The following is a 19,241-nucleotide window of genomic DNA, read 5'->3' on the forward strand; positions in this document are numbered from 1 at the left end:
TGCTGTTTATCTCGACGAGAATAGCTTATAGAGTCTTGATAGATTTCTTTGACAGACAGTTTTATCTCCATCAGTCTGTAAATCTGTCATTATTTCTTTTGTCACAAATTGTTAAGTCAGTAATAAGACCACGCATTCAACTCAAACCAATGTACGTCATACTTTCAAAATAATTCTCAGTATTTTCTCCTGTTTTAAGGCCACTAGCCTATATCAGAGCTAGATATGATTTTAATTCTAAGCTATGTTGCTTGAAATATTATGAGATTTGGAAATCTCTCTCCCAGTCTTTGCTATACCCTTGAGATGTGTTGTTGATGTTGAATTATTGGCACGTTTCATGAATGCAAGTAAAGCAGCAGGTGCCCTACATGTTGCAGGAAAAAAAATATATATATCACTGTATCACTCCATCAGTAAACAACATCCAATGACAGCTTATCTTAATGGAAATGCCAGTGACACAATATTCAGTTTAGGTAAGATTAAAATTAAATTACATTAGATTCCTGTCACCCTCACAGTAATAGAGACCTGTTCAGGTGTGAAAAAAAAATGCCATGATTTAAATATGCATTATTATAAATGTAATTATGTATAATAACAACACCAAAAATACATTTTAATAATACAACACTTTTACATAGCAATTTTACTTGTATAAAGATAACATTTATATAATCAGAAAAAGATAAGGAATCTTTCAGCACACAACCAATTTATCTTATAAATTGACAGTCAGCTCAGGACAGTCATAGAGGTAATATGTTAACATATAATCACAGCCCAGGTGTTAAATACTAATTTTTAGATCCAGAACATATTTGTGTGTGTATTGTGTGTAAATTTTTGGCTGTATGAGGAAATTAATTATTATTTTTTATTATTATTATTATTATTTTTTTTTTCAATTTTTCCAATAGATGAGCTACAGTCTGATTTAACTATAATAGAGGTGGTGGTTTGGCATTCTGTATATCTTGATACCTGTCAGAGATGTCCAGAGGGGAATCTTGCACAAATAAGTAGTGAGTAAAAGATGTTGCTGTTTCCAGGAGAAACTGAGAGTGATGAATTAGCCCTGCAACGTCTCGGCTAACGTGCACCTGTGACGGCCATCTTATTACAGATGGCGAACAGCTCATGGCCTCCCCTTACACTCCTAGGTTTAACTTTTTTTGGAAAGCTTCTTCTTACAATGCTTGTAGGTTAAGCTTACCCATGATGTCACTTATTACACTGGATAATCGAAAACGTTTAAATAAGGTGTCTTTAAGCATTTGCTGTTTAAGATGACTACCAGTGCTCAGAGCTGGTTGGACAGCCTCTTTTGAGTCCTTCTGCCTGTTGCGTTGTTGTCTGAGTTACTTTTGACGGAGCACCCCTTGGGATTTACCTCATTAATTTCCCATTGCAGCTAGATTTACAAAATCTTCAGTGAGCATTTTCACAGCCTTGAGGGCTCACCAGGGGCTCTGTGAAGCTGAGCGTTACCCTGCCCACCCTCGTAGGCTCTTTCGCATGTAACCTGTGTGCTCAGGAGAAATCATGGCTAGCTTAGTGGTGGTCATTTAGAAGTGGTCACAAAAAGCACTTTGAGCATAGCTTTTGAGCATAGCCTCCCATCATATGAGGCAGAGATGCTACATTCGTCTCCATTTTAACTCTGACTTTTAGGTCGTGACATACAGACAATAGGAATATACCCCCAGAGTATGGAAAAGCATCTACAGACCATGAACTAAGACATTTTGCCTTGTGGCAGTGCAGTAACAGAAATCAGAAAAGACATAGTTTAAAAAAAAAAAAATCCTCAAGCGTATTTTTAGTGTCCTTTCGGTTAGTCAAATGTCTGGCGAATGAACGTTGATAATAATGGCAATATCCGTTTGATATTTCAGCATTTTTTTTTTTTCCTCCTGCATTTGGAGTACTAGTGTGGACCTCAGTCTTGTGATTTCAGGTTTGGTCAGCACCCTTTTCAAAAACATTTAACAAGAAACAGTGACTTCAATGTGACTTTCTTGACTGTCAAGCAAAATGCTATTATTGACAGTGTATTGGTTTGACCAGATTATTACAGAGATAGCCTATGTGTCATGTTGCTTTGATCCATTATCATTGAACATTATCATGCTGTTTTTTCCCCAAGACTTTTATAAATGTGTTAGCACTAGTAAGCACAAGAAAAGTTTTGCCATGATTGTCTAAAACAAATTTCTGGGATCATAAATTATTTCTTTGCTCATAGGGCAAAATTGAGTGAAGAATCAATAGTAACACAGTAGTTAATAAGAAAACCTAAATATCTCAGTATTCTCAAGCAAAGCTTTTCCAACATTGGCACAATGTCTTTCTTGGGTTTGTAAGGTACCATTTCGATTTAAGATGTCAGAATGGAAACAGACTGTTTATTTCAAATGCCCAGTCAATGCTGTCAGTTGTTACCAAAGTCTTAGATAAATGTATATTATACACAGTCGGATAGTTGTATATTTTAGCTTTTCCCTATTTCCCTGGGGTCACAACAACGTTTTAAAATTGCAAATTACTTTAGGCTGGCTTAGGTATTTTAAGAATAAAGATTGATTAAGGTCAGATATTGGTTTACCAACTGTTGGCATATTTATTCTTTTGATGCTGCACCTTTATGCCATTTCAATCCATCCATGTCTTATATATGAATGGCACAATTCTAATAATGTGAGGTGGTGATTTGAAAAAATCATGAAAGGGTCTCCGTCAAGCTGGTAAAAACAAGTACATCTTTCATTTATTTAAAATCTCTTCGTTCAAAACAGAGAGGTTATCTTTTTGATTGCATCCCTGAGTGCAATTTCTTACCCTTTTTACTCCACGGGACATTTTATGTCCCATGGCCATGAAAAAATAATCATTGTTGTGAAGGGACTGCTAACTAAAATGCCCTGTGGCAAATTCAATTTAGCTATACATTTAGTTGGTGGAAGGCTGAAGAAGTTATTTTATTGCAAACTGTAACCTTGTATTCAAGTTTCGCTAAAAGCATGTAGCGAACCAGGAAGGGTGCAGAAAACATCTGTATCAATTAATGCCCCAAAATATAGTTTTGTGGTATTGTAATTTTGTGGTTCTGTGTTTATCCACTGTGAAAGTTCAGTGCTCGTCTAATGCTTATTATTTGGATAAGTGATAAATATGACTGAGATTCTTCACTACAAGACATGGTTCAACATGCTGTTTGGACATTACATGTTGCGACCAATTAAAATGCTCAATGGAATGGAAGACCACCAGTGGAGACTGTCTTTTAATCTCGCTCAATGCTAAGTCTCATTAAAAAGTCTGATGAATCTTGCATACACTCAATTAGTCCTGACTGAAAGTGCACAGCGCCTCCTTTAGTCTTGAGTGTAAGGTGGTGCTTGTTCTTGCACTGTGTAAATTACTGAGCTTGATGTCAGTTCGCCTGTAATGACTAAATTACTTTCCGGTTTACACGTTTAATTCATTTCGTCCTTGTTCCACAATATTACGGTTGTAATTTTTTTTATTCTTGCCTTATCTTTTTCATAAAATCTAATGAGTTACATCAATGTTTGGGAAGACAGTATGAATCTCATATTGCCAGTAGTTTCAAGATTTTATGTAATGGCGGGTCTTTCTCCTGTGAATAATGCGGGTGTGCTTACGAAAGCTGGAAAAGCCCTTCTTCTGTTCCTGAAGGTCTATGGGTCAATCACATGTGATTTAGTTTGCAGCTGGTACAGTGTTCAGTTAGACATGCCCCCATCGCTGTCTGTCTGATGATAGCTGCCTCCACCTGTCTGTCTCCTTCTGTCTCCACCACACACACATACACACACACACAAAACCTGCACCTGCTGCTAACCTTTTATAAGGATGAATGTTATGAACAATCATCTTTAAAAAATAGATGTATTTCCAGAATTTTCAGATGTCACAATGCCTGATTCTTTATTCTCAGTGTGACAATAAAGCAGTTTGTAAAGATAGTTTGAGGTATATGATTATGAGGAATAATGCACCCAAAAATTTTGATTTTCTCACCCTTACATCAATCCAAATCAATGAATTTCTTTCGTCTGTGGAATGCAAAAGTGGATTATTTTAACAACATTGGAGCCCATTGACTTCAACTTCATATGAAAAGAACAAAAAACAGATATTTCTCAAAATATCTTATTTCATGTTACACATATAAAAGAAAGTCATATAGCTTTGGAACAACATTTGGGTGAGTAAATGTTGACAGAATGTTTTATTTTTGTGTGAACTATCACTTTAAAGGAGTCTGGTACATGCACTTTTGCAAGTTTATTGTACTGAAATGTGTGTTGGCAGTGCCTGTACACAACCATCATATAATGATAAAAATCTATCAAGTGTTTTCGTTTTAATCTCCTTATATGTGAAGAGTTCAGATGCAAAAGCCTCTAAATGCCATTTGAAATTTTCTTCTAAAATGACCATTTTTACCAAGCTTGTATATTTAAGTTCAGTAATTTCACTTAAATGACAAATAATAGGTAATCTTCATTGCCATTTAAGTGAAATAACTGAACTTAAATATACAAGCTTGATAAAAATGATCATTTTAGAAGAAAATTTCAAATGGCATTTAGAGGCTTTTGCATCTGAACTCTTCATGTTTTCCCCTGCCTCAAATCGAGCCGTTCGACCGCGTGACGTCACTAAATCGAACGCTCCTTCCACGATTGTTGATTGACAGATGCGTTTCAACACATCCCTGCCCTGATCATTATAGTCCGTCGTTGTTGATACGCTGGAGCAGGATATGGGAATGGTGTCGAAGCGATGGTGATATTCTTTTCTCGGGTGTAACAACAAGCACAGCCGTCATTTAGATGTTCCCAAATCCGAAATCCGAGTGGCTGAGTTTTATTTTCGAAGGGAATCTTCCCCACGATCAACGTCATCTTTGCACGATTCATTTCTCATTAGATTGCTTTATAAATAAGGGTCAGTATATAGCTGGTTTTGCTAAAAAGCTGCTCCTGACAAAAAGAATCAGTACTATTCGTGTCCCTGCTGCACCTCCAGAAGAAGTAATTGTAAAGTTTTATTAATATTTATATGAATCTTTGCAAATCGCAAAAAAGAAATTAGCTGTAACATCAATCTGTCAACGAACTAATCAGTAAACTCATACATAACATTCATATCTCTCTACTCTACCCTGCTAGTTCACAAAAATAAATCAAAGTGATATTACGTTAACCAACCATTCAGAAACGTCCTGTTCGAGCCTTAATTGTTAAACTTCTTCGGGCTGTCATCTTGTTCCGGATCCGACTCCGGTTCAAATACGGTTGCACAGATGTGTCCTCAGAGACTCCCGCTGCCATTCTTTCTCCAAAATATACCCTCAACTGTTGTCAAGGCAACACTCCATGTGCGTTGTGTCAAAATGGCTCAAAGAACAGAAAGGCGGAGTGAGCGAAGCTCATTATCATTAAAGACATATGCACTGAAACGGCATGCTGAAACAGAGCTGCTTTTGACCAGGTAAAATTAGTGTTTTCTTACAATACTAATGATAATTTTAAATAAAAGTATATTACAAATTTCATTTCATTTAGACCCTGAAGTTTTAAATTAACTTGTACAAAAATGACATTATATGACCCCTTTAAGCATTTTTTCATGAAAAAAAAAAGAGAAATGTATGTTCTGTATTTTGATTACATGGATGCCATTTATTTACATTGATTTAGCTAATATAAGCTTTGTTATAATTTTTTGAAGTGTAGAGATAATGTTTCAAAACTCATTTTGCACCATTTGTGCTGCAGGGTTATATTATACCTCACATTTGATGGCTTGTCGAAGAGAATTGTGCCTTTAGACCTTATTCAGAGCAGCGCCATGACAGGTATGAAAGTGAGGCTGTGAGGGATAGACTTACCTATGGCATCCACTGTAAAAAGCTGAATAAAGCAGCTAGATTACTTACAATTTTCCACAGCTTACATTGTGGGGAGTTTTTTGTCAACTGACATTTCTTGGAAAGATATTTTTCCAGTGTTTCATGAGCAGAACAATCCGAAAACACATTAAATAACAATACAGCCCATTGAAGAGATGCAAGTCTATCCCTCACAGCCTCGCTTTCATTCTCATTAAAAATCAAAGATGGCGCTGCCGTGAATAAGGCGTATGGTTTTTCCCTGTAAGGTGATAAACCAGTTGAAAAAAATCCCATAGGTATACATTAAAGGAGGGAGCCGAATTGAATTTGACCTAGACACTTGAATTGGGCTCTTTTGAATTGGGCCAGTAAAACCCAATTTATACTTCTGCGTCAAACTCACGCCGTAGTTACGTCGTAGGCTGTGTGTAGCGCGCATACCATGACATGCACCTCTCCAAAAATTTAACAACGCGTCACATCTATGCATACTGCAAGCGTTGTGATTGGTCTGCTAGAACCGCTTCACATGCTCCCTCTGCATGTGTAATTGAGAAGCATAGATGAAAACTAGAAGTATAAATGAAAACCAACGCATAGTCTAAAATCAGCCTTAAGAAACCACCATGCAACCATACAGAACACCCTAGCAACTGCCTAGCAACTTGCCAAACACAAACAAACCATATCAACCTTAGTAACATCCCGGCATCACCCTGGTGAGTTTTGCAAGAGCAAGCACCACATATTTTCTTCAGAAAATGTGGAAATGTCATTTTCTCAATATTCTCAATTTTCTCATATTCTCAATACACCCTCACAATATTGCATCCGTTAGTTTGGGCATGCACATGGAACTATAGCTCAATGCCCATCACTTTGATTGTTCTTTGTTGTTTTTTTGTTTGTTTTTTTTTTCACATAGTGCCCTCAATTCTAGGGATATCTTTGCTATCTTTAAGCGTCTCAGGATGCTGTCTCAGCGTTATCTCTGTGTGGGGAGGCAGATATCATAAAGCACGTCTGTGATTAGCATTCTTTGTATCTATCTTTCCCTTTAAACTCTCCCTCTCCTCCCTTCTTTTGTTCTTTTCTCCCGCTCTTTCTTTTTCTCTCTCCACCTTTGATGTGGCAGTTTCTTCAGCCCTGCCCTAGTGTAAAACAGGCAAATCCAGGGCAGCAGGCCAACTGTAGACAGCAGCATTGTACATCAATATGACAAGGTAGTTATTTGTTTACCAGCATGGAGTTAAGCATAACAAGACTGGTTAAGTGTATCACAGGAGACCCTTATAACCAAATCAGACTAAAGCACTTCATGCTGTTAAAAATCCTTTGGTTTTTCGCTTCCTGTCTCTTGAAATTGGTGTCACTTGCATCTATTTATCATGTGATTACCCCTGAGCAGCATTTGCTAAAGCACAACACAGCCTCCCCAGAGTTAAACATCCAAAGGTAGTGTATTTGTTGTTGTTTCACACTATGGTTTTACGTACAATCCTCACATGCTGCATTTACAATTTTAATTCAATAGTTCATAAAAAAGACATTTACTCTTTCTCATGTCATTCTAAACCCACATGACTGCACATTTAGCCACATATTAAAACTTGGGACATTATGATTGATTTGAAGACACAATTATTGAAGTCAAACCTGGAGAAACGTGTCTCCCTGTGTAATTCATCAGAAGACTTGGAATGTGATAATTTCGTGTGAATGTCTGTTGCTGCTTTTGAACGCTCCTCCACCCCATGTCTACTGTATTTAGATGAGTTCCAACAGTGCAAACTGCTGTTCTGTGTCTTTCTGAATTAGCACAGCCTAGTATGTACACGTCTGGTATTCCCTTTGCGATACTTCCAAACAGACGCATCTTGAAGCAGCGTAGCTGTAATGTGTGTATTAACTCAAGTTAAGAATATTTTGATAGAACCTTCTTTGGTTTATTAGTTCCTTTAGATTTCCACTCTCATATGACAAAACAATTTGTTCCTCTTACTGTTCTAAGCAAGAAACCGTGACAAACACATGCAGGAGCAAATTCATACAGAATCAGTTATTGACATACTACAGTATGATATCCTCAAATCCAATGTAATTCTTTCCAAAAACAGACCTGTGACAAATTGTGCATGCAAAATAAGAGGCATTTGTAATCATTAAAACCTTTTCCTTCTGTTTATAAATCCGACTGCAGTGCTACCCAAACTGTTCATGTGAACAGCGATAAACTGATATCAAATTATAATTGTCTTTGTTTCTTCTTCTATTCTTCTTTACAATTATGTCATTACATTATAGCAACAATATCCTTTTATTATTATTATTATTATTAAGAAAGAATGTATTTCTGTAACCACCATAGACATTGAGGGGGACAAGCTCTTCCCCCCAATAATTAGAAATGGCCAAATTGCCCAAAAGCATTTGATATTCTTGATGCTTGCTCTGCTGCATTCCATTACGCTCTGCTCTGAATGTTTTTAAGATGACAAAAAGTTTTAAAAGTTACATTTTTAGGCTGATCTGGCTCAGCGGTCTGACAGCGCTCATCAATATCAAAATGACTGAGATGGCCAATCAGATCAAAGAAGGCAGGAAGATGAGTGTGAATTCCAACATGCTTTAGTTTTAATGGTGGAAATGTGCGTGGTAAGATGTACAACATAAATGTTTAGCTACAACAATTTTACAATAGAAATGTTCAACGACTGACAGTAATATCATGCAAACTTTAGGCCTAACTTGTTTATTGTGAGATTTTGCCAGGATATTTAACTGAATGTGACAAGTCAAGAATTGTTTGCATGTTTGATATATTAAACATGAATAAGAGTGAATGTGTGCATATTTTAAAATAAAACCGCATCTAATAGTTGATTACTTCATAATTAAACCTAGAACTTTTTGTCGTTCTTATTTTTTTATTATTTGCTTAGATCCCTTTCAAACCTGTAATTATTTAATTATTTTAAATAAAAAAAATACCAATACATGGTTAATACATGTTCAAGACATGGTTACGGCCTTGCTGTATGGTACTCCAGCACTAGAAGGTCAAGAAAAGTCTTTATCAGGCCCAGCTAAAGAGGGCGCTACTGAGTCTACTTCATATTAAAGTCACTGCACAGCACAAAATGCCTTATAGTTAATCCAGCACAGATTTTATTTACATCTTCTCCTTAACATTTAGCTATCCTTTTGCATAATCATGCTCACCCAAAAATAAAAATGTTGTCATCATTTACTCGCATGTCGTTCCAAAACTGTGTAATTTCTTTCTTATGTGGAACATAATTTATGGAAGTCAATGGGCTCCAGTGTTATTTGGTTCCCAGTGTTCTTTAAAATATCGAGTTGAAATTACATTAAATGAGGGTGAGTAAATCATGAAAGAATTTTCATTTTTGGGTGGACTATTTCTTTACATTGCTTTTGTGATTTATTGGTAGATTACATAAACTTCCTTTTACATTAATGGTGTCTGTAGACTCCATAGTTCAAGAACTGTTGTTTTCTGTCTTTCTCCACAGATCCCCAGCTCAAGGGTATAGTGACCAGGTTATATTGCAGGCAGGGATACTACTTGCAGATGAACCCAGATGGATCTCTTGACGGGACCAAGGATGACAGTAGTAATTCTTGTGAGTTCCCCCTATTTCTTAATCATTGCACATACTAACATCTCGATATTACTGCTTGATATTTCTGATGGGGAAAATGCTACAATTAAAAGGTGAAGTGTGCACATATGCATATCATTACTTTTAATGCACACACTTTTGAAATCCCTGTTACTGATTCATTTTCTGTGGTTATCACTGTTGCTGATATGGCAGTAGGCTGGTCCTGGGAGACTTGTGTGTACATGTGAGATGATAACTCAGGAGGCAGAGGTGTATTATTAGCCTCTGCTGGGCCTGCTTCAATGCTTCGGGCCAGCTGCTTAATTTGATTTCAATATGTAGCTGTACCGACAGAGTGACACACAGAGGGCTCTCTGTCAGTCAAACACTCCAAGAGAAGATGACGCTTGACAGTTGTGACACCTACAAAAATTCCCCCCAAAAAGTTGATTAATAATTTTTTCAAAGTAATCAAAGTTTTATTAATGGAATTAAAGTAGTTACCTTAGCTTAAGGTAATAGCAGTGACTAGGTGTTCCTAAAGGAAACAGAAGGATGAAAACAAACTGTTTTAACTTTAAGTCAAATTATAATGTTATTATAATATATTATATAATTTTTATTTTATAGGATTTATAATTTATATATTATATTTATGTCATTTATAATTGTATATAAAATATTTATATAAGTTGCAAACCCAAATATAGATTAAAAAATATATATAATCACAGATGTATTTGGATAGTTTCAGACACTTACTGTAAGCCTCACTTGGATGTATTGTAATTGCAAAAAAAATTAAAACATTTAATTGCATTAGATAACAAAATCCCAAACAAAGAGTGATCTGCAAAAAATAATTCTACACCTTTTCTCTGAAATAAATTTGATTTTCTGTGAAAATTATTGTGTTATCTTTATTAAAATTTTTAGTAAAATAATAATATTTTTTGGGTTATTTATATAAATTCTATAAGCTGCAAACCCATATTTAGATTGAGATGGGAGAGAGAAAAGAATGAAATGGCAAAAGAGATTTCAATATCATGCTTGCTTTGGAAGAAAGGATACAAAGTCTGTTTTGGTGCCTTTGGAAGAAACCATTCCAATGTGCCCGTGGAGCACTTCCAGAAACTCTCTTTGATAAGTGTCCCACTCTTATTTTGCCACACCAGAGTCTACCAGAACAGGGCTTTTCTGAAATAATTTTCAGGGAGCTCTGCCAATTATCAGTGAGTTGAAATCAGTTCATTACACTTTAGCTTTAAATCACCCCTTTGGATGCACTTAGTGTCTCCAGCTTGGCTGTTACTTCCCTCCAGTACAAACAATGGCCGTTACCTAACAAGACCGAAGAGCTGCTCCAACAACAAAAGATCCACTCTGACACGCACTACTACTGTCTCCAATCACTAGACTTCTATGCTCCAGCTTGTAGCGCCAGGCTTCTGTTGCTGCCCACTGGGCATAAAAACAATTATTTTACATAATATGAGGCCTCCATTCAATTTCTGTCTATCAGTTTTTTTATGCACCACACGTTTATGCATGCTGTGGAGTACGGCTCATGTTCAGTTTATGGGTTCAGATTTGAAGCCCAATTCATTCTAATTCTATTTTAGTGATATTTTTATGCTATTATTTGCTATTATTTTTGGGGTTAGTGGTTTGTTCCAGAGTCCTGCATGGGCCCTGTTTGGTAAACCTGCACCCGTCCCGAACCCACAGTACTTAACAGAACACCTGACTAATTTAATCATATATTTTATCATGTAACAAGCAATCAAACCAACATGGCATTCTGAGTTGATGCATTTATGGAAAATAGACATGCGGCAGCACATGCTAATAATTAACAGAAACCTACGTGTAAACAAAACTTTTTCCTTATGTGAGCAATAAACCAATGCAGGCTATTTTGAAGAAATTTGCATAAATAGGCCATATACCGAGGCTTAGAGCTCTCCATAAATTAGAAGAATATGGCCAAATGAGCCTATATTGTCGTAATAGGTATTACATCAGGGATATTGTTACGGATTCACTCTGCATTTAAATGTGGCTGTTTCTCCTGAAACTCTTAATTGTATACGTGGACATTGGTCCTCTTAGAAGCACAAACAATAACACTTTTATTCAAATTGACAATAGATTGTAGGCCATAGAAAAGTCATTACTCTCTTAATGACTGAAGCTGTCAATCACTTCAGTTGCAGGCAGCGCGCAAACGTTGTGCTCAACGCTAAACCACTTTGAAACATTTTAACATTTGGCAGTCTTCAGACTACAGAGTGCAAACACAACTAAGCAGCTGCCTATCAGTGGGTACCAAATTCAGTCAAAATAGTATTTTGTCTATTGGACCCGCAGTCCGCCCGTGCCTATTGATTTTCGACCCGCACTCGCAATGCAAATGACAACGTAAATATTATTCCACCTGTCACATCAAAATTAGCTGTTCACCCATACTCATGCAGGACTCTGGTTTGTTCTACATCACAATCACTCTGAGAACTGCATAGCGACATTCAACAGCACTTTACTGTACTCAAATCTTCTTCATTTTGAAATTTGACAGTAATTCCACATTTTCACACTTCTTATTTCAGATATTATTTGTTGAAATTTTAATTCATGGGAAATTCGCATTTGTTAACCCCTGTATTGTTTTACAGCGTTGTTCAACCTCATACCTGTGGGCCTTCGGGTCGTTGCTATTCAGTCTGTGAAGACGGGCTTGTACATTGCCATGAATGGAGAAGGCCATCTGTACACATCAGTGAGTACACTGTGTTTGTGAAGAATTCAGGTCTTATAGATGGCAGTTTGTTCAAGATTCTGGTGCTCTGTACCAGAATCTCCTTCTAATTAGGTATCCTAGCTGAAACAACTGATTGATTGTACATGGGAGAAGTGATACACAACTGATTCCAATGAAGTTTTTCTGTTAGCATATTGCTAAACTATATATGCTAATCTTTAATAGCCACAAAATACTTTGCACATACAAATATTGGTTAATATATTCCATTGTAATTAGACGAGTATGTTTCAAGGAAGCTCCCTTGGTTCTGGAACAGGGTTTGGTTGGATTTTAAATTTACCATAGTTTAACTATGAAATGGTTTTGTGGACATACAAAATCTGCACATACAAAATTGCCCACCCCCACTCTCAGTATCAGTCATTTGCCCTTTCTCAGATGTCGGCATGGCCATTTCATTTACAATGACACATCAGCTCAGGCTCAAAGCTGATTGCTACCTTTATACCTCTAGAGCTCAAACTCATAGTCATTGTAACTCCTGCAAATTTTCCGATTGGATCTTGTGGTGTATTATTTCATTCATGTTGCATTAATAAACAGATGTGGGACAATATATGTCCAGATAGGTACAAAGGTAGCTGACAGAAGTTACATACACTCACCTAAAGGATTATTAGAAACACCATACTAATACTGAGTTTGACCCCCCTTCGCCTTCAGAACTGCCTTAATTCTACATGGCATTAATTCAACAAGGTTCTGAAAGCCTTCTTTTAGAAATATTAGCCCTTATTGATAGGATAGCATCTTGCAGTTGATGGAAATTTGTGGGATGCACATCCAGGGCACGAAGCTCCCGTTCCACATCCCAAAGATGCTCTATTGGGTTCTTGGATCTTTGGGGGCCATTTTAGTGCTTAGGCTATTTTACATTGAACTTATTGTCATGTTCAAGAAACCAATTTGAAATGATTCGAGCTTTGTAACATGGTGCATTATCCTGCTGGATGTAGCCATCAGGGGATGGGTGCATGGTGGCCATAAAGGGATGGACATGGTCAGAAACAATGCTCAGGTAGGCAGTGGCATTTAAATTCCTGATGCCCAATTGGCACTAAGGGGCCTAAAGTGTGCCAAGAAAACATCCCCCACATCATTACACCACCACCACCAGCCTGCACAGTGGTAACAAGGCATGATGGATCCATGTTCTCATTCTGTTTACGCCAAATTCTGACTTTACCATCTGAATGTCTCGACAGAAATTGAAACTCATCAGACCGGCAACATTTTTCCAGTCTTCAACGGTCCAATTTTGGTGAGCTTGCAAATTGTAGCCTCTTTTTCCTATGTAGTGGAGATGAGTGCCGCCCGGGTATTCTGCTGTTGTAGCCCATCCACCTCAAGGTTGTGCGTGTTGTGGCTTTGCTGGATACCTCGGTTGTAACGAGTGGTTATTTCAGTCAAAGTTGCTCTTCTATCCGCTTGAATCAGTCGGCCCATTCTCCTCTGACCTCTGGCATCAACAAGGCATTTTCGCCCACAGGACTGCCGCATACTGGATGTTTTTCCCTTTTCACACCATTCTTTGTAAACCCTAGAAATGGTTGTGTGTGAAAATCCCAGTCACTGAGCAGATTGTGAAATACTCAGACCGGCCCGTATAGCACCAACAACCATGCCATGCTCAAAATTGCTTAAATCACCTTTCTTTCCCATTCTGACATTCAGTTTGGATTTCAGGAGATTGTCTTGAACAGGACCACCCCCCTAAATGCATTGAAGCAACTGCCATGTGATTGGTTGGTTAGATAATTGCATTAAAGAGAAATTGAACAGGTGTTTCTAATAATCCTTTGGGTGAGTGTATAAATGTCTTTTACATGGCTGAAATCATTATTATATATATAATTAGGTGTTCGAGTTATAATATATAATAGTATGTCTCTATTATGGTTTTAATTTTAAATGCACACCACACTTATGCACACCCACATAAGCATTAGTAGTTTAATTGATATGATCTGTTGCTGAAACACTGCTACTGTTACAATTCCTCTCTGGGGGTAAGGAATTGGTTGTTGTAATTTAGTGTGGGTAAAAGTGTCTACTGAACTAATCAATATGAATTTAAATCGAATGTGTTACATCATCATACAAAAAACGTTGCATACTGAAACAGGCAGATGGGAGATATCCCCCCAAAAACAAAATGTCAAAACAAGTCATGTCTGCAAGCATATAATTCTAGACCATTTCTTCATAAAAACTGTTTTTTACAATGACCAGATGGTCTAAAGATTTTCATTCATCAGTTGTTTTATAATTTGAACAATTTGAGATTTTTTTTTGCTTGAAAAGTATGTGTATGTGTAATATAGACCATTTCACAAGATGTAAACAACACTGGTCCAGAAGCACTTCCTGTTTCAGTTTTTTAACGCTACATAAAAGCTGGGATAAAATACAACCAACAGAACATTTAAAACTGAATCAAAAAGTTAAACAAACATCTTTAAGATGTTTTCTTTACATGTGAAATAAAGAAAACAGTTACAAACTGAAACAGGAAGTGCTTCTGGACCAGTGTTGTTTAAATCTTGCAAAATGGTCTATAAATTAAACTTGCTTTGATATATAATATATATTTTTAAGAATGTCTAAAGTGCCCCTCTATATGCCCCATACGTGTTTCCAATAATACTGGTATTTTTAGAGCTAGACATTCATTTTAGGATAATGGACTAAACATTTTGAAATGCAGAAGCGATTTTTCCCAGGTGACAAAGCTTAAACTTCCAATATTCAGCCACAGCTGACCCATCACACTTCACTGTGGAGTCTTACACAATGAAAATCTTTCTCGTTCCTAATGGGCTTAATAATCTACTCTATGGATGCACCCACACACACTCTCAGCTTTCTATCACTGCTTCTTTTCTCCTCTCTCTGTTCCTGTGTGAATGACTCTGGTAATGGCAGAGAAAGCTCCCCTCCCTTTCTCTGGTTTGTAGATTCATTTGTCATTATTCCTTTTTCTATGAGAGTGTGCAGTTATTACCTGACCCTCCATCTATTAGGGGCCATTTTTATTTTTATTATTTTTTTTATTAATCCTAGCACTATGGCAAATTTGGACCATTTTCAAAGAGCTTCGTACTTCATATACTCGAGAGTTTTTGCTAAATTAAATGAATAAAAATGATGGCATTTATAGTATGCAGCATTTTGGCATAGGCCGCTAAACAGGGAAATAGACTAGAATGAGATTTATTACTATTCTATCAAAAACCACAGGCCACTAAAACTGGTCTGCCCTGGCTAAAATGAGTTTTGAAATTATTTTGTGTCTGTTTCTGTCATTCCAACATTTTATCGTATTGCAGATTAATGACATTTTATTGTGGACGATCAATCGTTACTCATTTGCCTTCATCAATCAAACATATATGAAGGCATGCTGACAGCCCCCTTTAATTAGTTGTCGTCTATTCTATCTTAGAGTCAGACTGAAAGAATACAATAGTCCTGTTGAATAGAGCAGAATTCCATTAAGAAGCTCTAGCACTGCATCCTGGTCTTTTGTCTGTCAAGCCTTTTTTTGTACAGTGCAGGAGTACAAGTGACCTGATAGTATCGAAACGTCTTGGAGTATCGGCACAATGGACTCATGCCTGGCAGAAAAGAAAGGCTTCAATAATCTTCCATTTTTCAATCCCTCTCTTTAATTCAAAGGGCTCAAACTCTGCTTTCCTCTCTGCTGCTGATGTTCATAGGCTGATTCATTCTTTGGAATAATAATCAAGCTCCTTTTCTTGGTGGCCGCAGGTGTGACAGTTATGCAGTTATATAAATACAAAACAGAGTATTGGTCTGAAAAGCAAACATACTTGTCTGCTTGAGTGAATGAGAAATGTGTATGTAACTATTAAAACAAATGGCAAAGAACTTTAAAAAAATGAATTGTATATTCATTCAAGTCAATGTTATATGATTTGGCCTTTTGTGGCTCTCTGGGTCTCTTCAAAGCCGTTTGTTCTTCTCTATGCATTGAAGATATACTGCCCTGCCACTCTTGTTAGAGCTATAGCTTTCATGAGTGTTAGATTGACTCTTCACATCAGTAGACTAGCCCCTGTAGACTTACATCCCTTTGGTGCTTGTGTTTGAACTATTGCTACCAGAGGTTGCTTACAAAGCTCTGTTCACTCTATAGAGACAGTTTTCATTTTGTTAAGTATTTGATTTACTTTCTAAACAATTACTGAACAATGCAGCCACAACACATTGCAGTAATGGATAAATCTCATTATGGATCTTTTTGGCATATTTCTGAGTGATCGAGCTTTTAGCTTCATGAATTAAAATAATCACATCTGTCATCTTCTGACATAATGACAATATTTCCGCCGCTCACTTGATGTTTTTCTACAGTACTTGTAATCTCATGCAATAGGGTTATAAATCAGGGTTATACAAACAATCAATCTAGCTATGAGTTAGCTGGTTGCCAGGATTGTAGGGTAGACTTATATGTTGTATAAAGATAAGAAGTTGTCTTATTACAGCATATTTTTGTGCAGTAATCTCATATCTTACCAGAGGTTTCACACAACCTAGATAAGCATCATCCTATCCCTGCCCTCCTGCTGATGGTCACCACCTGACGTTTGAAAGATTAGCTGCTCTGTTAAAATACCTTCCTTCACTTTATTAGACATATTTATTTCTGTTATAAGGGGCACGCTTCTTCTATGGGCAAGAGGCCGCAGCCCGAAAACAACCTGAGGATATAAGCTATAATAGATAAGATTTGAGCGAGTTCATCCCATTGCATTTCTCACTGATGGCAGATGGCTCAGTCTGATTATATTCTCAAGTGTTTATTATTCTCACCCTCAGGTCGAAATCTTCCTACACATTTTTTTGTTTGTTTGTATTGTTTGAGCAAGCAAGCGGAATCACAGAGCATGGCATTTTATGATGAAACACCTTATTAAATGGAATATTTTATTATTTGTGTTAAATTGGCATCTTGAATGCAAATCGTCATGAGGACCTGTATTTTTTTTTTTTTTTAAATAAGCTTCACCAACCTTTGTTACCTGAATACAGAGACAGCAGAGGTAGGAACCTGGTGAGAAGCCATCTTCATGCATTAATGAACAATAAGGTCAAAGCTACAAGCTGGCTTGGAAAATGAAATCTGGGGACACGTCGTTTATAAATAGGCCAAGTTTTTCATTCTGCTTACCTGAATAATACCACACTTGCTTTTATGTCTTTTTCCATTATTGTCATTTGGCCTATCTATAGTTAACTATAGTCAAAACTGTATCTAACCCAAGTACTATATCCATTGTGCAGACAATTACATTTTGAGTAGTCTGTCACTAAGCTTAAGCACTTTTGCAACACATAGCCCAAGGGTCATGACTTGACAAAATGTCCATGCTTTTTCATTGATTTTACTGGCATTGGAGTAGAGAGCAGGCTCGCTCACATAGAATTCAATGCAGTCATTTAAAGGAGGATGGAGGATTAGGAGAAAGGTGTCGCGTGAAAGCCCAGTTGCAGAGTTAATGGAAGCCCCACCAGTGAGATTGAGATTGGCATGCTGATAAAGTTTCCCTGTGCCAGCTTGTGTGGTTATTTGGAAATACAAGGTCAGGTGACTAATGGAGGTGAAAGCAATTTCACTGTCAGACTATATCTAAATAGAATACTTTACTTGCTCCCTGAAAATTGGCCTTACAGCCATGCCAGTTTGGTCGCTTTTTGTCTGGCCATATCTTGAGGCAAGTTTGGCCATGTTTTCAACATTCATTTTTTTTTTTCATCTGTTTTCAGCCATGTAATGACTTTATGAGCTTTGGAAAACAAGCTGTGAACCAAAAAAAAAAAAGGCTTTATGGACTGAAGCATAGAGGTCATCTGCTTGTGCAATATGTATAACTCTCTGTTTATAACTTGCCTCTGTTCTTATTAAGTTTTACTATTTGGGCCTGGAACATCCCACAGGAAAAGTCATAAATGTTCATTTAAGATGCTCTCCTTTGGTTAGGGTTGTCCTATACGTCCCTCTATATATACACTCACCTAAAGGATTATTGCATTAATTGAACTCATGTTCAATTTCTCATTAATGCAATTATCTAATTAACCAATCACATGGCAGTTGCTTCAATGCATTTAGGGGTGTGGTCCTGGTCAAGATAATCTCCTGAACTCCAAACTGAATTTCAGAATGGGAAAGAAAGGTGATTTAAGCAATTTTGAGCATTGCATGGTTGTTGTTGCCAGACGGGCCGGTCTGAGTATTTCACAATCTGCCCAGTGACTGGGATGTTCACGCACAACCATTTCTAGGGTTTACAAAGAATGGTGTGAAAAGGGAAAACATCCAGTATGCAGCAGTCCTGTGGATGAAAATGCCTTGTTGATGCCAGAGGTCAGAGGAGAATGAGCTGACTGATTCAAGCTGATAGAAGAGCAACTTTGACTGAAGTAACCACTCGTTACAACCGAGGTTGCAGCAAAGCATTTGTGAAGTCACAACATGCACAAACCTTGAGGCAGATGGGCTACTACAGCAGAAGACCCCACCGGGTACCACTCATCTCCACTACAAATAGGAAAAGAGGCTACAATTTGCAAGAGCTCACCAAAATTGGACAGTTGAAGACTAAAAATGTTGCCTGGTCTGATGATTCTTGATTTGAGATTTTCAGAATTTGGCATAAACAGAATGAGAACATGGATCCACCTTGCTACCACTGTACAGGCTGGTGGTGGTGGTGTAATGGTGTGGGGATGTTTTCTTGGCACACTTTAGGCCCCTTAGTGCCAATTGGGCATCGTTTAAATGTGATCATTTTTGGGGGGTGGTGGGGTGGGAGGGTTGATAAAT

The 19,241-nt window shown here is 37.2% G+C and overlaps 1 protein-coding gene across 2 annotated transcripts in view; it reads left to right on the forward strand.

Moving 5' to 3' along the window:
* fgf14 (fibroblast growth factor 14) overlaps positions 1-19,241 on the forward strand; it is a 148,628-nt gene that overhangs the window by 92,498 nt on the left and 36,889 nt on the right. For both annotated transcript variants that reach the window (XM_039655476.2, XM_039655475.2), the window contains exons 2-3: positions 9,469-9,579; positions 12,240-12,343. In XM_039655476.2, the coding sequence (XP_039511410.1) occupies positions 9,469-9,579; positions 12,240-12,343 (215 nt within the window). The remainder of the gene's footprint in view (positions 1-9,468; positions 9,580-12,239; positions 12,344-19,241) is intronic.

The sequence above is a fragment of the Pimephales promelas genome, chromosome 7 (assembly GCF_988280905.1).
Source record: "Pimephales promelas chromosome 7, fPimPro1.hap1.1, whole genome shotgun sequence".
NCBI lineage: Eukaryota > Metazoa > Chordata > Actinopteri > Cypriniformes > Leuciscidae > Pimephales > Pimephales promelas.